The sequence below is a fragment of the Salarias fasciatus genome, chromosome 5 (assembly GCF_902148845.1).
Source record: "Salarias fasciatus chromosome 5, fSalaFa1.1, whole genome shotgun sequence".
Classification (NCBI taxonomy): Eukaryota; Metazoa; Chordata; class Actinopteri; order Blenniiformes; family Blenniidae; genus Salarias; species Salarias fasciatus.
In genome coordinates this window covers 10263718-10285970 of record NC_043749.1, presented here as the reverse complement: position 1 = coordinate 10285970, position 22253 = coordinate 10263718, and the positions used below count along the sequence as shown (strand labels likewise).

The window sequence follows — 22253 nt, the reverse complement described above, 5'->3', positions numbered from 1 at the left end:
ACATAACATGAAAAACGTGGGAAAATTCAGCAATCACCTCATTATTTCATTTCAGACTCGGTACGTGGGAGTCATCCTTTCACCATTTTGAAAAAGCCTGCTCTCCAGCTTTCTATGATGCTCAGCTCAACTTTCAAATTTGATTTGATATAAACTACAACAACAATAATACAAGTCAGAGTATCAGATGAAAATGCCGGCACAAAACTATCAATCCAGCATGCAGCGGGGAGAGGAGATCTCCATCTGTGGGAATCAATTAACCTCCAATTGTGCTCCATTAGTGCCATTTCTACTCGTACTCATACTTTTTAAATATAGTGATTAAGGAGGAGTTGGATTCACTCCCAGTGAGCGTGATGAATACAGGCTGTTTACTGCAGTCTCAGGACTGTTCTGTTGGATCACATTGATTTCTACAGTTGGGGGATGGATGCCATCGGACACAGACTAATGGAACAACGAGAGCAAACAGACTTACTGGAATGCTGCAGCGTAATGAAACAGACGGCGGCATTCAGATGGAATTTTAGGAGTACATACAGCCGCAATGTGTCCGGGTTTCTGCAGGGATGTTTTTTTTTTTCCTTGTGGCCGTCAACTTCAGATGTTTTTTCTTCTCCTCCCTCCTCCGCCTCCTCTGTGGCATTAATGGTCGTCATACATCACAGTACTTGTGTCTGCCACCGTGGCTGGGACAGCCGCAGCCCGACACAAGTTAATGATCAGAGTTTGCAAAGGAAATGAAGATGTATGAGTTTGGGGTCTGGATCTCTCGCCCCGAAGAGGAATAAAACTGTATCTGGATGAAAAACAGCCCCAGTCCGTCCCCGGAGTCATTTCGCTACAACCTGTTTGTCTATCCTTTCCAAATGTTCGATAAACTTCTTGTCTGTCTGCCAAGGAAAAAGGATCTGTTTGCTTCTTACCGGCCCCGGTGTTTATGTCACGCCATCAGGACCTACGTGTTGTTTTTCGCTTGAAACTTCTGCTTTAAAAGGTTTCATCAGTCTGTTCGCAAAAATAACTCCTCCTCTCAGGTCATGCTCTGAAACTTAAACTTTAACCTTTAGCAATTATTTTGACATTAAAAAAAGGTTAATCACAGATTAATGATTGAGCAAACTGTAGAAAACAAATATGGCACAGACAGAAGCAGCATTCCATGTGTGAAAAATAAACCAGAGCTTTACATTTCACATAAAAATGTCTCCATATATAAAAAAGTCAATATATCAGACGATTATTGAGATGTAAGTAGGATGCAGAGATATTTGTTTTTAATGAATCACACCAGAACTAACTGGACAAAAAAGGCTGTTGCTTTCAGATTTTTTTATTGTCTCAAGGGAAATTGAATCCTTTAAATATGTATTTACATTATTTACAGTTGGAACATATCTTACATGGCTTGGTTACATGCATGTTGTCACACATAGAAAAAAAAAACTGTACATCCATTTACACTTGTCCAAGAGGGAGTAGTCTCTGCAATAAAAGGCACAAATGACCTTTGACCCTGCATTTATGTCCCACGAGTACATGTTTCACAGACACTGTGGAACTCTACGACGCACACCTAATGAAAAACTAACTTGAGCAGCTGCAGAGAGAGAGAGACGCGTGTTGGTGTGTGACGGACTCCACACTCCTCTAGATTACACGGCTGACCGCCGTCCCACCCCGAGGCCGGTGTTTTCAGCCGCGGTGAAAAAAGTGAGCTGAGGCGTCGGCCCGCTTTAAACAGACTTTCACAATCTGTAGGACAATCTACAAATCTCAGCGATCGTCAATGTCCTACATACACATTCTGTTTTTGTGAGACGGTAAGGCCTGTCGGCTGAAGCAGCAGGCGAGAGACGAGACACCAACTGCTTCACGATTATCTTCTAATAGTCGCAAGATAGCCAGGCGGGCAAGGAAGTGCAAAAGCTGGTAATCACACAATCATCTCGGAGCGGTATCTCGGTCCTCAGTCACTCCTGTGGTCCAGTGTTTACAGTGGTTCGCTTTGAAAAGTGGTTCAAGTCTCATTCGACATTAATTGACCATTTGCTAAAACCGTCCTACCAACAAAAAAAAAAAAAACAAAACAAAAAAACAACAACCATCCAGTCAGAGCTCAGCACATCGAACCCACGTACCGTGACCTTTGGCAGGGTCGTGATACGACAAACGTTTTTCTGGTATGAACGGCTGCACGAATGTGCATTAATGTTGAAAAACAGCCGTTAAATCTTTTGCATTTATCTCCTTGATCACCGTTTTCAAAATACTTATATTTCTCCTTGCATAAACATCAGTCATCAATACAATCGAGGTATTTCTTCTAAAACATCCTGATGTCCACTGATGATGATTATTATTATCATTATTGACTGTGCTGTGAACACTAAAATGTTGCTTCTCATGATCAGTACTTCACAGAGTTTAGAAAGTTGAGCCTAAAGTAAAAGACGTTCTTACTACAAGCTGAATCAAACTAAAATATTATTTAAAGTAAAAAGTATCATTATATCCACATTGTTTGGCGAATGTACCTGTTCGGATCTGGTGCATCCACTGCAATGGGACCCAGAAGGAGAAAGCATTAAAGTCAAAACTTCATCTTGGATTAGTTTAAGAGATTAAGAATGCGACAAATGCAACAAAACACACATTTGTTATCATAATATCTGGACTGCTCTCTTCCTGGGTTGCTCTCATGTGATCTACAAGTTAAATTTGGCACAAATTTTCTTTTAAACCTAACAGACTTCCTAAGACATTTGGGAGTTTTCTTTAAGGATTCAGCCCGGCAAACTGCTGTTAAAGAACATCTGAGTGGCCACTGTGCTGAATCTATCAATACACCTCACATCTGAGCAGCTTTAAGCAACTTCACCACATTGCTTCTCCTTTAAGTAACATTTAAGAGAAGAATCGACACCACCTAAAGGTAGCAGAGGTTAGCAAATGGTCAATCTATTATTTCCCATGGGAGTAGCTGTACGCATTCCCGGGTGTGTTTGTGTTGGACATGTTTTCTTTCTCATACTGAGTGAGGGACGTTTCCTCAGCTGACTGACGATTTGATCCTAACGGAGGGTGTTCGAGCATTCATAAGGAAATTCAAGTAGTTGGCAACAGATCCAAACCAGGAATTGAGTCCCTGTTTTAGAGCACAATACTCCAAAATGGTCAAACAACACACAGCATGCTCAATCATATATTTGATGGCAGAAAATATTCCTTTCTTTTTTTTTTTTCAAGCAGGGTATTTCACCTCATGTTAATTTTTTTTTTTAAAAAAGAAATGCTTCGAGGTTAGGGCATGTCAGCCAGTATCTCTGGTCACATTTTTCACAAAGTAATATGATCTGTGTTTTAGGAGAAAACTACCTGTTTGTGGTCAATAACATTAATAAAAAATCCTGAAAACCAGAACACAACCAGGGAAATAAGGATGGAGATGGACTCTCCAAAGAGTATAAAAACTATTTTTCATGATGCTCAGTCAAACCGATCGGTCTCAATCACAGTTTCCGTACATATAAAGCAAGCTCTTACCTATTAATTTACATCATACATCGGCCGGCACATCAACGTCATTACTGTTCTAATCCTATCCTAGAGCTAAGGAAACATGTCCTTTTCAGGGGAATTTCACTGGTTAAAGCCTGGTCAGAGGCCGATAAACCATTTCTTTGTAAACTAAATCTACAACGTGGCTTAATACAGGTCTGGAAAACAGCTTGTGGGGTTTTTCACAGCAGTATTCGTTTTCCAAAGTGCATGTGAGTCCCTAACTTGCAGAGATTAAACTGAGGCCATCTGCAGATCAAAAGCAGTCAGCTGACCTCGGCTGCATCTCCTCTACTAGTTAAACAGCTATGACACAGTATTTACACGTCGTCGAGTAATGAAGTGGTGCTGAGTGAGGCTGAAGTACGAGCCCGGGAGCTCGGGGCAGCTTGAGGTGGGGCTGATTCAAGGCCAGATGATAATTTACGGCTTCTGCGTGCTAGAAAAACACTTCCAGGTAGGCAGAGTTTGTCAAGTACATTCAACATTTTAGTTTAGGTTTTTTTTTTTTTTTTGCATAATTTCTTCACTGCTTCAGATTCTGTGCATCAATTCTTTTGAGATTTTAACAGCAAATCTCAAGTAGTAAACGTTTCCACTGGCCGTGCAACCAATGAATACTGGCGCACTGAACTGCATTATTTCAAGATGTCCAAGCAACCGATCAGCACCACTAACATCATGCAAACTGTTCGCAAATGTACAAGCGGGGGCACGACAGAGAGCAGTGCCTAAAGCTACAGTACTATAAGATCCTCTCTAACAATATGTAGGAGTCTGGAAGTGAGAAGAAGCCAAGATAAAGCCCGTCTTAGCATTATTACCACATGAAACACATTGCTGGGCTGGTGCGCAGGGTCAGCTTCGCTAATTGGCACAGATAAATACACAGCGTACAGTGAAGGGGCCCAACGGGCGCCACGTTAAAGTATAGAAACCATCATGTTATGGAGGTTAATTTCCCTACAGACCACAATTTGTACCGACCCACTCCAGGTTGATAGGCAAACCACTATACAAACACCACATTTTATACACATTTTTGAACAAGCAAGGGTTTAAATTCAGTGCACATCTTCTTGAAATTGCAAGACTTTCAGCTTTGGCCAGATTGAAAAGATGCTATCTAAAAAGGTGTACTTTCTGTACACAGAAGCACAGTACATAGATAAGAAGTAAAGGGAGTTGAATGCTAAAGCAAAACATGGAAATGATAGTACCATTTTTCTCCAAGTTAGGAAGAGAAGAAAAAAAAAAAATCACAAGGCATTTGGTCAATTCAAAAAGCTACCTAATATCACAGGGTCAAGTTACGACTTTAATTATGACTGAATTATTCTTCAACCTTTTACCTGAGTATCTTATCGTAGCAAAATTACACCCAAGAACATCCCCGTCCCAACAGAACATCAGAACCTCTGTAATTGCTTTTGGAGAGTGTGAGCAGCTTAAAAAGTTGCCCTGGATTCACGAAACAGCAGCAGAAAAGACTCATTCATGAGAGCAGAGGTTATAGAAAGCATGCCGAAGGTATACTCGTCATTCTAAACCTGCATGAATGCTGCTTTATGATCCACCGCTCAAAATTCAACTACATACTCTGGGTCTCTTATAAGTTAAAAGTGCAGTAAATTATTAAATCCTCCAACAGAATGAGCCATATTGCAAAGCTGAAATACCCAACATTAATTCAAACAGATATGAATTCGGGTTTTAATTGAGCTGTAAGACATCAGAGTGATAAGAAACGCGTTTGGAGTGGTACAGAAAAAAGTTCATAAAGCGATGCGAATGAAAGCTATTCTCAGTATTTAAAGGTGTCAGGCAACAGCGACGAAAAAAAAAAAAAAGAAGATAATTGAATTGACTTTTAAGACTTAACTGATGCCTGTAGGCGTGTGTAAATATATGTGCATACGTCAGTGGAATGCTGCGGCGCTGGATTTATTTCATTAAAGAGACACTAAATTATCACAGCGAGGGATGCCAAGAACTATCAGGCAAGATGGATAACCGAAACAGCCGCTGAAATCTCGCTCGTGTCCACAGTATGTGCAATATGTGTGTGTGTGTGTGTGTGTGTGTGTGTTGCCCACACATGTAATCTGCCGCAGAAACAGATTTGAACATCAGTGCACCAATCCAGGAAGTTTCTTCCTGCCTGCAAAAGTAGCAGCGAAAAAGTGGGTGGAAGAAAAATTGAGATTTTAATAAGAAATCCCTCTCAGTTATGACCTACTTTCACCCAAGTAATTTTGCCTGAAAAGCAGCGAGTAAAGATGTGAGACCTCTAATTAAATTGGCTTCTTGGTGAAACTCGGCAGCCGGGAGAGCGGCGGCGGTCTCCTCCGTGGTCAGTCTGACACCATCGCAAACCTTAAAGATCAGAGCGAGGCTGAAAACAGGCGGAGGGAAAAAAAACCAGTAGAGCTCCTATTACCATTTGCATGACAGATAAGTGGCGGGTATGAGCCACACGCTGCGAAGTTAGGTCGAGATAATGATGTGGCACTTTGGCCTCCGTGCACAAATGTGCGAGGAGTGTGTACTGTTTGTGTGTCGTGTGCATCTGCAGGGGTGTTTCTTAGTTTCGCCGCAGTTGGCACTTTACAGAGCTGATAATACCATCCAGTCAGGTCCGTCGGGAGCCGCGGCTACCCAAGTTGTGCTACTGAATGTGTGCTTTCCTGTTTGCGAGGTCAGCAGCCAGACGGTCTGATAGCTGGCGGGCCACGGAGGACACATCCACGCAGAGATGAGGAGCCGGGCGTTAAATAAAGACTTGGAAACGTCGAGCACCAGGTGTTTGTACACAGAGACCCGTAAAAATGTTCCCGCCCACCTCGTGCTGAATTCCAAAACAACTGAGGTAGGGGAGGTAATAAATTAACAACAGTCATTAAAGAAAATAACAACGTGACTTCTGGAACGCACTAAAGTTTCAGTGATGGATTGAGAGAGATGAACGGAACAGGAGCAGATCCCGAGTGACGAGCAAAACGCCGCGTGGTGGCGTTTTGTGCGGTTTAGCGTTGACGTCCATCCAAGGATCAGCAGCGGTCCGGAATGAACACATGGGGTGATTGTCTACTGTGCTCAGCCACAAGTCTACCGAAGCTGTCAGCCAGTTCACGTTCAGCCGGGATTTCAATTCAAATCACGTCTTGATTTCCACGTATAGATACATGATTACACGTCTGTGAGCAGGTTCGCCTCTCACTGTCTGAAACGTTGGCGAGAAAACAGAAGGACACTTTTTCATTTGATGCCAGGATGCAGCAGTCTTCATGTCAAGAGAGAAATGGTTTTTTTTCACCTGACTGATTCACGACCAGGCAAACGCAGTTTATCTTTTCCGAGTAGCACCACAGCTGAATGGCACTTTCAAATTGGCAGTAAAAAAAAAAAAAAAAAAAAAAAAAAATCTGAAAGGCAAATTGTTTTTTTTCTTTTTCCTCTTCTTCCTCAACATAGTTCGCCGCATCTTTATCATGTTGCACTGTGACTGGGAGTGGGGAAAAAAAAAAAACACCTTGATTGCCTTGGAAACTGGATTTTGGTGTCACATCTCAGTGACAGAAGTGAGCAGGTCGCAGCTCGGCGGCTGAAGTGGCAGCAGAGACGGCTGACAAACGAAACCACAGTTCTCCTCGGTTCTCACCTCTTCCTATACACCTTTGACAGCCAGATCTTCACTTTCATGTCGCTGGAGAGGAAGAGAGAGAAGACGGTGATGAGCCAACGGGAAGCAATGAGAACACGACAGAGGAAGGAACAGCAACCAGACAGCCGAAACAGCTTTTCCTATATCAGAACTGATATGACGACGTGCCTTCAGAATGCAGAGTCACGCACAGACACACACACACACACACACACACACACACATACACTTGCATGTATAACAGCTCAATAAGTGAAACCAATCATCCTTCCTGAAGCAGCAACTTTTCTTACATTTGAAGTTTCACATTTGCACAGTGAGTCCGCCTTGCATGACTGAAACACAGTAAAAGTGCTGGACTCAACCGTATCGTCATATTTTCCTTTGCCAGCTGCTCTCTGGCTGCTTTTAGGGAATGCTAGCTGACAGCTGAGTAGATCAATAAATGTCCATGTGGAAAACAGCCAACAGCCCATTGGAGGGAAATGGAAGTTGCTGCATCTGGATGTGACAAATCCAGCAACAGGTTAATACATTATCCTAGAAATCTTATTTTCTTATTTATCTAAGTTTGCATGCATGGCTGACTACCAGCCAAATACTACAGCCACGTCTCAATCTGCAGGTAGAGTCACAAACAAATATTGAGGCACAGAAAAGTCTCATTTAGTGAGGGCTTAGCTGTTAGCTACGTGCGGCCTGCAACTGTCTTAGTTAACTCAGTGGTTTGCAAAAAAAAAATGCCGTTACAAGTATGAACAATTTAAAAAGAAAAAGGATGAAAAATCAAACAAAACTGAGACGAAAGCAACAAGAAAGGTAGAAAGAAAAATGAAAAGAAGCAGAAAAACAGAAAAGCAAAGAAAAAAAGTGGTTTGTGCCAAAGAAAAGCATGGAGGGGAGGGGGGAAGGAAGGAAAGTAGTGAAGCGAGTACCAGAGGAGGGGAAGGTTGGTGAGCAGAGAGGAGGCGGTCATGGGAGGCTGGTGGCTCGGCCCTTGATGGCCAGGACCCGTCGAGGAAGACACGGGGTCAAACCTGGCACATAGTTCCACAACTTCACCCTGCAGTCACTGGGGTCCACAGGAGGGGGGGAGGGGGGGCAGGAGCAGGAAGAGGAAGAAGAAATCACACAGGAGGAAACACACAGGACACCAACAGACGAGATGACGGAAAGAGAGGAAAGCAGGCAGAGGATGAGAGAGAGCAGAGATGTGATGAAGAAGAGGAGAAGTTAGGTGACGCCAGTGAAAGCCAGAGAGAGGAGTTAAGACGTCAGACCACAGAATGTCCCATTCACGCACACAGACACACACACACAGAGATAAGTAGAGAGTCATTACATTCATCTGATGCTGTTGAGAATTCAGTAATACACTTATTTGAGGGGAGAAAAACAGGATGCAGGAACCTTCAATGAGCCACTCTGAGCTAATACCTTCAGCACAATGTTCCAAATGAAGCCATAGCATGAGAACAGGATGTGACCCGCACACTCGAATATTTTCATGGTAGAAAAACAGTCTCACACACACACACACACACACACACACACACACACCACACGGTGTTCAGTACTCTGTGCTGAAAAGACGCAGCACATCAACATCTCTTCTGCTGCGTTTCACCGTGTTGGAGTATGCTTTCAGCATAATTGATTTTTGATTAAAGTAAGGTAGATTTTGGCTCTTTTAGCTTAACTTTATACACTACCTTGTGTGCCACTCCACAGATAGATCAGAATAAACAGTTTACCCAGTAGTCAGCAAAATGCACTAAAACTTTCTCAACAGAACTACGCATGCAGAACTTTAAAGTTACAGTTTGAGAGGAATGGTGGGGGGTTTAATGGTGTAGTTTTACCTCGACGCAGTGAAGATCTGTCTGGAGTTGGTACATATGGCATTAATGGGGCTGTCGTGGCCCCGGATCTCTCCGATGGGAGAGAAGTTGTCGACGTTCCACACCTTCAGCATGCCGCCGCGACAGGCGCTCAGCAGCATGGGTCGTCCCGGTACGTACGCCAGAGCGCACACCCAGTCCTTGTGTGCATTTGGGATTTGCTGCGGAGTGACGACACATCGGAGCAATGATTAGAGAGAAAGCCACGTCTCTGTACTGTGACTGTTCCACAGAAGAAGCCGCTGTGCGTCTGCAGGGCGGCCGTGGACGTCAGTCGCCTGGGTTACTGCGTCCAGCAGAAAAACAAACCTCCTCAGAAATTCATCCTTAATGGATAGAAATGAAGCTCGAAACCCAGACACACTTCTTTATTGGGAATTGCACGGCACTGTTGCTAGGCAACATATAGGGAAAATTATGGTGGGGATTCATAAAGAAACCAGATTTAGTATCAGTAACACAGTTATTCTCAGCTGTTGTGTATTCAGTATTCTATCATCTTTGAGACAGCTTCCTTCAGTTGAGAAAATAAAGAGTTTTTTTTTAGACTCTGAAAAAGCTCGTGCAGAATAACTGTTTCCGTGCCTGAAGCTCTCAGTGCAAATCAAGTGTTTGTAAAGGCTAAATGAGGAGTCTTTCATGCAATGCAATTGAAGAGTTTGCATACAAATTAGTTTTAGTGGTAAAATTCTGATTAATATTTAAGTGATTTCTAGATTTGACTAAGTTTTCTGGCAGAGGGACTTCAGTTTTATACACTGAAATATCTGTTTCTGCAGAGGCGAGATATGTTAAAATAACACAATCCCTACAGATTTGATGCGTTTCTGATTCACACAGCTTTTATTGTAATTATCTCTTTGGATCATTTTGCAAACAAAATCTTCAGATGTGAGAGATTTTATGTTCCAACGGAGCTCAAGTTATTTTCTGATGAAGGGAATTCATTGAACAGTTTAAAATGATTCAAACATTTCCAGTGCCATTTTTAGAATGGCTTCAACTCCCATAAAAAAAAAATTTGGTACGGATATCAAGCTGCTCTGAGGAAATCTTAACATGCATTTAAAAGCAGCATGACTCAGGGGCAACATAGAATTTACTGCTGGTATAAACTGCTACCAACAGACAAAACTCACTTTGCTTTAATTGCTGCATGACAGAAGGTAGAAACAAGTTCAGGACTCATGCTGCTCACCAAAAGTCTAATCCACTGAAACAGCGTGTCCTCCTGCCGTCAGAATTGGAGGAAGCTAGAAGGCATCTGCACCGTTCTCCAACATGGTTTCTGTCACTAGTGAAGATTTTAGCTGCTGATACACCTTTATCTTTGCATGAATTATACTTTTACCCTTTTTCTTAGTCGTCAAAATGATAAAACATTGCAAATCGCCACTCGTGTGTGAGTGATGGACTAATCTATGAGACTGAAAGAGTAAAGAAAGTTTGCAAAACTTGAAAACCTATAATTAAGGTACATTCACTGGATGCTCTAAAAATTATCTACATTACACGGAACCATATGTCATTCCATATTCAATATTGTTCATATAACTTGAGGGACTTCAGTGCTATAAGAAAAAAACAGGAACATGAGACGTTTGTAAGCAGGGATTAATGTCCCAAGTCTGCTTAAAAAGCAGATGAGGAGTAAAAGCACTGGTGTCTGCAGCATTTTGTCATTTATGGGTGGATTATTTAGGCTGGAAGAAATTGAAAAACGAGCGTGCGGTAGGTACCGTATACAGGGAATAGCCAATAATTGCAGAAACACAAAGAAACATGTCGCATACATCACATTCACCTCACCATCTGCAGCAACTTCACACCTCTGGGTAAAACACTGTTAATGCTCTGAGAGCAGCAAGACGGCGCAACGATGGCTGCATAAGCATGTCAATAAACCGGTAAAAATGCCGACACACTGGAAACTGTTTCTGGAAGGTATATTAAGATATTTATCAAGCTAGTGAGAATCACTAAACTTCACTGTACAGTAATTATAAACAAATTGCTTTACACATCCCTGAAGGAGGAGACTATGGAGCATTCATTTTAACGGCGGGTCAGAACAGAACAGCTCGCTGCAGCACTCCTGAAGGAGGCCGAGTTTCAGTCTACTGTAATACCTCCTATTATACCCCAAGCCACAATTTGATCCCATTACATAATTAGGCAGAGACTACTGAGTTAGAGAGGCTGTAAAATGGATTGTGCTGGCTGCTTCACAAATGAGGTTAAGGTCATATGCCACCGACCGCAGCACTGACTGAGCTGATTTAATTCAGCAGTTCAAGGAAAATAATAAAGTCTCGTCTTCTCGTGTTTCCACCACTCAGACGAGCGAAAAGGCTGAAAAGAACACATGCAAAACAACTTGCAGAAAGTGCTGTTTAATATGGATATTACTCTGTATGCAAATGTGTTAACCAAATCCGCCCACAAAGTGTATTTTTCTGCATTATTAACATAGGCAGACCACAGAGGACATGCAAGAGGAGCAACACGAGTCAACACATGCAAAAAAAAAAAAAAAAAAGCACACGATTTCTCTCTCCTCTCTGCTACCTGTGGCTGTGGTGGGTGTGTGTGTCAGTGTGTGTAGGGGGTACTGTACTCTATGTTGACACAAGTGCTTTCCTGCCACATTACACATGACGACACTGTGGACTCCCTCCACGAGCGAGCGCTCTGGGTAAAAGGAGGCATGGAGGGAGTGCTCCAGCGGCAGGGAGCTGTCCGCCAGCCGAACGCTCAGCTGGCAGCGCAGCCTTCCACTGTCACCAGAAACCCGGTGTGGGCTACCAGGAGAAACACCGGCTCCACCGGCCTGGTCACTGAAAACTAGAGGACAGGACTGTGGCTTCGCCATGACGGAGAGTGAAAAGCAAAGAAGCTGCAGCACAACGTGATTTTTAAAGCACTTGAAGCTTTGGTCGAGTGTGAGTGATCTTTTCTGTGAAGTTTAGACAAAGTTAAAGGTATATAAGAGGATTTTTTTCCCAGGGACAGTCTAGCAGATACAAAGATTTGACACAAACCAAGTTTAACCGCTGAATTATATAAAAGAAACTGTAATAATTTCTTATTATTTCATATGTCACACAGCTTTTATAATAGCTGTGGATGACAGAAGAGAAAATATTGCTTTTCAGTGTTTGTGCTTCATGAAGTGTTTTATCTTACTTCACTGGGTTTAACTGTAGTTACTGACAGTAATGAGCGTACTTCAAGTTGTATCTGAGTTGTATTTGGGTCACCGGGGCTGCTCCAGCAGATCTTTTCACACAGGCAGTTTGTTTCAGGGCTATTGCACCTTTATTCTGCCTGTCTGTCTGAAAGCCACGGAGGCGAAATGGCGGATTGATTTATTCTGCTCTCTGTGCCGGCTTCAGTGGCATTAACAAAGGCTCAAAACAGGTGAAACAGGGTTTGTGTGACGGCTGACCCTTCACCAAAGGACCACACAGACTAATGAGCTGTGTGTTGCTCCTTTCTGTAGCGTCTTTTCTGAGTCGCTGCCTTAAAGTCACACAGCAAGTGACAGTGAATCAGAGAAAACAAGAGGCGGGGGTGGGGGTGGGGGTGGGGTTCATTAAGACTTCTCAGCTGTAAACAGAATTTATTCTAGCATCATAATAAGAGCATTAAAGGCCTCAATGTAGCAATATTAAAACAGGGTGTAATGACCCTGTAATAACCAATAATGGGACAACTTGCTAATATTGTAATAGGCTAATTCTGCCATTGTTATAGCATTTTACAAATAGACTAATAAGTATTGAGGAGTGGCGTTCTTTGAGATATATATATATATATTTTTTTTTTTTTGGGTGGTGGTTTGTGTGAAGTTTGCTTATCAAAAACAGGTGCATTGGACAGCATGGTTATATTCATTTAGGATACATATTATGCAGCTCTCTCAATTGTAATTGCAAAAAATATATATATTTCCATTATGTACAAGCTTTACATCACTGGCTTCATTATATCCACAATGGCCAAAATGTTTGACTTACTGGCAATTATTCCTTTATTGACAGTTACTCCATTATTGGTTGCTACGGACTGTTTAACAGCATTCTGTTTTGTGTGTGCGTGTGTGTGTTGTTTTTTATTAGTTAAAATATAACAAAGTAAAAGAAATACGTGTTGCTTTGAAATAGCTTTTCTCCCCCAGTAAATATAAAAATCAAAATTAACAAATACATTCTAATTAGCATATATTTCACTCCTTTGAGGAAAAAAAAAGCAAATATCAAAATTACAGTTGATAAGTTTCCTGTTAATCAAGAAAAAAAAAACACAACTTGCACTCATCACTAACAGGAAGGATCGTGAACTGATTGCTCGTGTGTGGCGTTAGCACTTAGGCAGCGCTGCATCCATAACGCGGACTGCTCCCTCAGAGGATGAGGTCAAAAGATCATGAATTGATAATGTCAGAGAACTGCGCATGTTTGTACCTACGGGCTTATGGCCGCAGATGTCAGAAGCAGCGCTGATGCATAATCGAAGAAGCATGTCTTAAAAATCGAAGCCTGAACTCAACGTCCACATTATGATTAAATCATCCTGCCTGCTCTCCTCACTGTGCTGCTTCCTTCGTACAGCACAGAAAACAAAACATTCGTCTTTAGGAAGTGTTGGTTTGTTTTTAGACAATGTTTTGTGGTGGTGCATAAACATATGGAAGAACAATTTCGGAAAATAGATTTTTAAGAGTGATCTTATTAAATCCATCCTGTCGACCACCTCGCTCTGCAGCGGCAACATGTTCACGCCAACGAACCTGTATGAGCTCCTGCTGCCCCAGTTCCCACTTCTTGATGCCGTTGTCCCTGGAGCCGCTGAACAGCACGTCTCCGTGGACGGCCAGGCACTCGATGCCGTCGTAGTGCGGAGGCTCAAAATTATGAGCGGGACCTACGTTACCCAGAGTTCCCTCTGCTACGTCAAACACCTGCGGAGGGGGACACGGAATAAGTGAAACTGAAGCTTTTTTTTTTTTTTTTTTTTTTAAATACATGAGCGCCTTCTTTCTGGCGTGAGCCTGGCGTTACCTTGACGTAATGGTCTTTGGAGCCAGTGATCACCTGGTCTTTGCCGAGCAGAGACTGTCCCACCGTCAGACACATGACTGAGCCGATGTGGCCCGTCAGCTTCCCCATCGCCTGCATCCTGCACATGAAAACACACCCGAGAGAGAGAGAGAGAGAGAGAGAGAGAGAGAGAGAGAGAGAGAGAGAGAGAGAGAGAGGCGCCCGGCGACGGAGGTGAGGCAAAGGTCTGTGAAACTCATTACTCGCAGGAATCTGATTTTCAAGGTGGATGTGTCACTGAATGAAATCACTTTCCATCTCAGGAGTGAAGTAAAACTGCTGAAACGCAGCGACGCCACAGGCGGTGATGACACCGAAGAAATGTTTAATACATTCATTTTTCATTTCTTCAGGGCTCTTATGCATCATTAAATGGTTCTGAGCCCTTCAGCGTAAACTGTCTGGTCCAATCCGTTAATCATTTTCTTCAAGAAGCAAAAAAAAAAAAAAAAAAAAAAAAAAAAAAAAAAAAAACTAAAGAGACAGCATTTCCCGGGGATGCCAGAAATAGGATCCTTGTAGAAGACATGCTCATCTACATGCTCTGGGTTTCTGCACATTCTCGTGAAAGGGCTTTAAATCTCTGCTGTCAGAAGTTCATGAGCTCTCTGGATGATTAACACCTGTAAATTGGACGCTACTCATTGAGTCAGCACATCAACACGAAGACTGAATATAAAAAACAAAACAAAACAAAAAAACAAGATGGATAAACTGAAAACAACAGGGAATATTCAAACAAATGAATGACTGGCTGAATATGTTCAGTAAAAACTGGATACTAATAAATGAAGTGTACCTGTTGAGGTCCCACATGCGAACAATGTTTCCAGCAGCAGCGTAGAGCACAGACCCTGAAGGGTTGAGGGCGATCTGGTTGATCTGACACTCGCCCTGAGCGAAGGTGATTGTGCGGGTGGTGGTGCCAGCGCACGCATCGCCCGAGACCACCTGTCCTGAAGAGCTGTTTGGGCAGAGACAAATCGGTGTGGGAGCGAGAGAGTGAGCGAGGAGGAGGAAAAGGAGGGCGAGAGAGGAAATACCGCGAGGGGAGCATCTCTGCTGCGCCCTTTAGATGCATTTCAAATCGCATTTTCCTCATTTAATTTGTCGTTTTTCTGTGCCTTGAAGTGCATCAGTGCGCGGAAAAAATAACATTTCTAATAAAGGTTAAATCACATCTCACTTTAGCTGCATTTCACAGAGATTAGCAACTCCTGGCGGAGACACTCACGTGAGCGTGCGGATGCACTTGGCAGAGTCGCGGATGTCCCACACCTTGATGTAGGAGGTGGAGACGGAGAAGACCAGACCGGAGGACGGGCAGTATTTGACTGACACAACATTGTTGGGGTGGCCTTTGAGGGTGGCGATCTCCTGCCCAGTCACCAGGTTCCACATCTTACAGGTTCGATCTGAAGGAGGGAGGCGGAGGAGGACAAACGCTGTCAAGACGCAAGAAGCATTGGTTTGACATATCACACATCCAACACACAGAGGCAGACCGCCACACAGGCTCAAGCCATTTGGAGTCAACAACTTAACTTCCTGTGTTTGGAAAGTGGGAGGAAACCGACGCGCCCGGAGAAAACCTAGAAACTCCACTCAGGAAAGTCCTCCAGCTTGAAACAAGAAAAATCTCACTCTAAGGGGAGAGTGTTAACCACGACACCATCATGCAGCCTCACAAGTGTTTCCCCGGGTTTGAGGGAGCGTCTGTGAGCAGTTTGTGTTTCCTCTCTCTGTGTGGGTTTTCTCTGGGTAGTATTGTTTGCTCCATTGGTTTAAAATCAGAAGAGTGTTTTAAATGTTGACTTGAAAAGTGTGTGTTTATTTCTCAGACCTATCCAGGGTGTATTGCCTTCTCAGTCAGCTGGGATCGACCCCTGCCCCTCATGACCCGATGCGTCTTATTATTGTTTTGTTTTCAGGTACTCACAGATACCATAACCCTATGTAAAAAAAAAAAAAAAAAAGAATTGGCTCTTGTTGCACTTTGTTTACAATGACAGGAGCGAGATGAGGAATATATTGTGTGTGTGTGGGTGTGTGTGTGTTCAGTATAGCTTCAGGGAAAGTGTAGCTTAGCTCTGTGTAAGTACTGAGCCAGAAGGCTCTGAGCAAAAGCTGCAAAGCTCACCGAGTTACAGGTCATCTAAACCTGAATTGTAAAGACAAATTTTGTTTATTTTTATACGTTTAAGTCTGAAGGTATACAACATTGTGTAGTGCATGAGGGAAAGTAGCGCATCTTCATCTTACCGTGTACTGGATTTAAAGAAAACAGGATCATGTTAGAGAATCTCACCAGCTCTGAGAAAAATATTTTAATCTCTTGATCTCATATCCTATATCAGGCTGACAGAACGTGGAGTGTGTATTTCTCCTCAGAGCTTTAACTCATACACAGTACACAATTATCAGGATTCTCAAAATTACCAGGGGAAAAAATGAGCAAAACATGCAGCAATACTGCAGAATCGGCAGATTTTCAAAGTTAATATCAACTTTAAAAAGCGGCACTGCTCATATTTTCAGGTTTTACAGCCATGAAATCTGAAGAAATGCAGTCAGCCTCGTTATCAGAGGGTCAAATGAGGAGCTGATATTACTGTCAGTGAAGCGTTTACCTTTTGATCCAGTGAACAGCAGCTCGTCTGTAGCATCCACACACAGCACCGGCTTTGAGTGGCCTTCAGCCACAGACACACACTGCAGGGGCGCCGTGCGACCCCCCTTCACACCCCCGATGGGATTGATCACGCCCCTGTAGTTCACAAACGTGCGTACAGTGTCACAGTCTATTTGATACAAAACGGCAAATATGATGTCCTTTAAAGTGTCTTTCGTCTACAGACGGTGAGAGACGAGCTGAACGGCAGCATGCACATAAATATACAAATCCATTTTCGATATGCAGACAGTACAAACACACAGAAATCTTTGTGTATACACAGTAGATCCAGATGAATCACTCGAATGAGCAAAAGTCTAGTGTTTGCATCCCTTTCAATGAGAGGACAAACTGCTTATCAGAGCTATACTACTGCTTCTTGAAATTCAATGTTTGATAATTAAAAAGTCAAACGGCCAAAATATGACAGTTAACAAACTGGTCCACATAATATCAGTACAACCAGAGCGCTCATATTGCTCCTGGAGTAAGCCCACCTGTCTCATCCCCTGCATCCTCACACCCCTCCCCCCCAGCCCAATTAAGATACAACAGGGAAAGCTACTTTCCTACTGAACCCGCCTTTCTATCCCCACTCTCTCTCTCACACACACACTCTCTCTCTCACACACACACACAACCTCTTTAATATGACATGCTCTCCATCTCACTAGCTGGGCCTCTCCCCCTCTCACCCCCTCGCCATCCCAATCTGTGTCCCACTGACAGGCCAGAGTCCCAGAGTGGCTCCACAGCAGTCAGCAGAGTGAGACCAAGCAAGGAGAGGCTGAGAAAAAGAGGGAGGGCTATGTGGGGAAAATTGGTCCCTGGTGGGCTTCACAAGCGGTGGTTAGTGTGTTTGTGGGGGTGCAACGTGTGCCAGAGTGAGATATGGAGTAAAACGCCACGAAGGAAGCTGGAATGTGTAAGGAGAGCGAAGAAAATTAGATTGCGCGCAACTCGGGACAGATTTGTTTCGACACACAGTGAGCAAAATAAAGAACTGCAACATGCTCATCTCCACACACACACACACACACACACACACACACAAATTCAAAAGCCACAACTCTGTGCGGCTTCTTCACAGCACATAAAAAGTGTCCAGAAATAAAATCAAACGGCAACAAAAAGGTACATGCAACTCAGCAGTTTCACAAAAACAAAAAAAAAGAAGAACCGACTTTGCAAAAGAATAAGCTCAAACTGATCGTTTCATCCACAGCCTGATATTCCCCCACAAAAAAAATCTTCATCCAACATCCTGAGACATCATCATCATCATCATCATCATCACATGCAGCATCCATCCTCCACCACACAGGTGGAAGCCGACTCTCAGCACCTCCACGGACAACCATCTTTTAGGGGCAGAGATGGTGTCTGTATGTTTGTGGATGAGCAGATAACACGGTTACACCATCAGCTTCTGCTGCAAAGCTGGAAAACCAGTGTGGAGCAGGCACTGCATCCATTTTGAAAACTGGGTCTCTGCTTCATTTAAAAAGCGAAAGAAAGAAAAAAAACACGGCCATCCCAGCATTCTTTTTTAATATATTTTAAATCGGATGCAGACGAAGTTGACAAGGTTTCCATAAATAGAAACAAGTTTGGGATGCACTTACAGTTAAACGATAGAAATTAATGAATGCTGTCTGATTAAAGCCTTAATCTCTGTTGCCTTTGATTAAAATTAGATGAGTTTGCTTCATTGATGAGCTGATCTTAAAAAAAAAAATGCATTGCTTCAAGCAATAAAAACATACTTTCCTTTCCATGTTTCCATTCACCTGAAGAAAGTGCTTCACCAGGCAGTCTAATTTACCTGGAAGACATTTATAATGTAACAATTCCTTTTTTAAATACTTTTTAGGGTTTATCTTCATGCTTTGGGGGATTTTTTGTTCATGAGGAAGGGCATACAGCGCCCACTATTATTCTGCTTAATGTATCTTCTGCAGAAGTGTGATGTTCCAAATGGCAAAAATTGTTCCAGTTCCATCAGCGCCTGTGGAAGATCTCATAGTGTGCCGTGTTATGCACTGTGTAAGAGCCGCTAATGGACGATGCAGGGCTAAGACCCGGGAGAGCAGCACTAATGAAAACACGGAGGGAGATCAGCGTGTGCTCTCCGCTGTATACAGAAAAACAGAATGAAGGGCCTCGGCGAGAGGTGTGTGTGTGTGTGATACAGAATCCAGAATGATTGATCAAAATGAAGATAATAGAACTCTGTGTCACAATTTCCAAGCCATAAACCTTAATGAAGGAAATAAGGGGACATATTGTGTGAAAGTTTTTTTGTTAATTAGCTTGTTAATCATAGCCGCCCTTCGCTGAGCATAAAAAACTGGAGACAAGCGCAATGCAATCATGACACTGACTGATACACTATGCTGGGATCGGTGTTATTCTAAACTACAAAGTGTGAAAATAGCAGCTTTAAAGGAGCATTGAGTAAAATTGATGACGGAAACCAGAAAGCAGACTGACTAGGATTAATGAAGTACGAGAAGAACCGGACTCGTTCCTCAGACAGGTGAATTATTTACACTGTTTTCTCTCAAATATTTGTTAATCTTTATAAAAGGGTGAGTAAAAACTATAGCTCTGTATGTATTTTCAGCAATGTACCAAAAAAATATCTCAAGACCAAACAATCACTGAAGCTTTTGATCAAATTGTGAGTATTTCGTACAAAAATACCTTGAAAACTTTGAAGTTGGCAGTTTGGCTGAATAGCAAAATTGTGGTATAACATTTTTTTTTTCCTAATCCTCCAGGGTCATAATTATCTGAGCCCTTTATAAAACTACTTTTTTTGGGAGTTTTTTTTACACTGTTCTTGCTCAGATTAAGAGTTAATAACGGCTGCAGTCTGACAGACAGGGAATCTATTTCTACTCGTTTTGCTGAGCTAAGCTGAGCAGCTCCAGCCTCGGATAGGCTGACACAAAAAAAAAAGTGTGTTAATCAAACTACCTGCCACATAAAAATACGACAGTGTTCACAGAAACAATACTGAAACGGTGAAGCAAACCCTGATGACCAAAAAGGCCTTTAAATAATTTGTATTTGCACCATATTGTATCTAAAATCGTGATACTGTTCATGAAAAAGCCCAGGGGTGGGAGGGGTCAGGAAAAACATGAGTGGTTAAAGCATGCAGCACTGCGACCCCACCCTCAGAGGAGTGAGGGGCGTGAGGTGGAGTGCAGGGGGCCAGACGAGGCACTGAACACACGTGGAAACAAGATGAACACCCGGTGAGTCGGCAGGCAAGTGGGGGAAAACACAGAGAGCGACAGACACGGTTCCTCTACCTGAGCACCTCGGAGAGCGAGGAGTCGCTGTCATCCGACCTGGAGGCAGAAGAGGAGCAAGGAGAGGGAGGGGCGGGGTGGGAAGAGGAAAGGGTTAAACACGCCGAGAAAAGACAGGAGGGTTACTAGCAAAGGGTTAAAAGGGAGGAATGACCAGTGGGAGGGTTTAAGACCTAAAGCAGTGAGCAAACAGGCAGGAAAGATCAGTCAACAAAACAGCCTGTCCAGAGATTATCAAGCAACGAGGACGAAAACTTTTTATTTTTTTTTTTTTTAGATAACCACTAAACAAGCTGTGTTCTTTGACCAGCAAAGTCTGCAGATGTTTCATTGTCTCTTCACCCACACTCAGCAATTAATGGACTGTTTTCCTCTACGGTTAGGCAAACGCGGAAAATCTGAGGTTTAAAGGAATAGTCACGAAGATGCAAAGATAAAAAAATATTCATTTTATGGCTAAGAGTTGAGATGAGAAAAGTGATCTCAAGTCAGCTGAAAACAAAAGGCTTTGTTCAAAAGCAACACAACACATCTAAACTAGCTCAGTTAAACCCATCAAAACAAGTCAGTGCAGTTGCTCCTTAAAATTTTTAACAAACAAAACAGATGCTAGCTAACAAAACAGAGGTGCTGATAGGAAGATTTTGTTCATATTCGATAGGGTTATTGAGACATTTTCATCTGCTTGTCGTTGTTATGCTGAGTTCTATTAACACCCAGAGGCTGAGGCGCCATGTTCAGTGTAAAAAACACCAGAATCTCGTAAATCACTCACAGGTGCTTTAACCGAAACGTCGGGGAAAAAAAGCAGAAACTGAAAGCTACTAAGAGGAAAAAGGGACGTAAATATGGAAGAAGAACTGAAGCTAGAAGCGTCAGAGAGACGAGGGCGTCGGTATCTGCTCTTCACAGCGATATTCAGCATGTTAGTACGGAAGAGGCGTCAGGAATGATGAACAGGGTGGACAGGAGGGAAAATCCAGCAAGACTGGAAGGAGGAAAAGTTCAGGCCACGCTCAAATCTCCACAAAAGGCTACAAGGGGAGGATGGGTATGTGTGTAGCACTGCAATAAAAGTCTTATTATATTGTAAATATTTTAGAGCCTATGGTTTGTCACAAGGGTCGGAGCTTTTCACCCCGAGCATGAAATCATAAAACAAATGGTCTTCAAGGTGTGTGGAGGGAACAGCAGTCTTACTGACGGCCACGGTGTCCATTAGCATAGTTTTATCTGACTTTGAACACAACCTTCCTTAGAAATTCATTGTTTTTTGGGAAGATGTAAATGTAAAGTGAATTAAAAAAAAGTGGATTTGGAATTCAAAACATCTTGACACCAGAGGTGACAAGAAAGCTTTTAAATTGTCCTTCTGATTCTCATTTGTCTTTCAAATTGAAGTCAAAGGTTTGATTTCGGTCTCGAAGGGTTTCGAATCCACCCGTCATCCCGCAGAAACAGAAAACGATCGAACGCTTTAATAAACATCACTCCTTTTTCACGGTTTCATGTGCATTTACAACTCATATTTGCTTTTGTACTTGTTGTTGTGAATTTGATGATAAGTTGTGTGTCAAAGTGAGGCAAGTGTCAGCAAAGTGAGGGTAATGGAACTTAATTAAAAAAAAAACAAATGGTTCAACCGTAATAAAAAAATAAACTGTGGGTTCAAAGGAAACAGGAGTGTACACAACTGAACTGATGTTAATGAACCTCCGACAATGCAGCGACGCAAATAATGAATACATCTACTGTAGGTTTTCTACTGCGAGAACAATGTAAAAGGCCCTCAACATAATTATCCTCCCGCTCCGAGTTCATTCAAAATGGCTGCAGATGACAACAGTTGCAGAGACACACGACAAGAGCGATCTCATTTACCTTCCCAGCTCCTGGTAATGAGGACCCAAAGGCTGCGACGCACACAACGCGGCAAATAATTTAAAAATACAGTCCACACAAACCCTCCCCCCCCCTCCCCAAAACACATTTCACTTAGACAATTGAGTAAAGCAGAGAAGTGCT

The 22253-nt window shown here is 42.7% G+C and overlaps 1 protein-coding gene across 2 annotated transcripts in view; it reads right to left on the bottom strand.

Annotated features, from left to right (window-relative positions):
* Nucleotides 1-3985: 3985 nt before the first annotated feature.
* The window catches only part of kif21b (kinesin family member 21B), a 63592-nt gene continuing 45324 nt past the window's right edge, over nt 3986-22253 (bottom strand). The window contains exons 27-35 of one of the 2 annotated variants that reach the window (XM_030090814.1): nt 20229-20267; nt 16862-16998; nt 15466-15646; nt 15031-15195; nt 14193-14310; nt 13922-14092; nt 9091-9290; nt 8164-8300; nt 3986-7270 (exon numbers count right to left, since the gene is read on the bottom strand). In XM_030090814.1, coding sequence (XP_029946674.1) covers nt 8201-8300; nt 9091-9290; nt 13922-14092; nt 14193-14310; nt 15031-15195; nt 15466-15646; nt 16862-16998; nt 20229-20267 — 1111 coding nt within the window. In that variant the 3' untranslated portion in view covers nt 3986-7270; nt 8164-8200. The remainder of the gene's footprint in view (nt 7271-8163; nt 8301-9090; nt 9291-13921; nt 14093-14192; nt 14311-15030; nt 15196-15465; nt 15647-16861; nt 16999-20228; nt 20268-22253) is intronic. The other variant, XM_030090815.1, reaches the window with a different exon arrangement.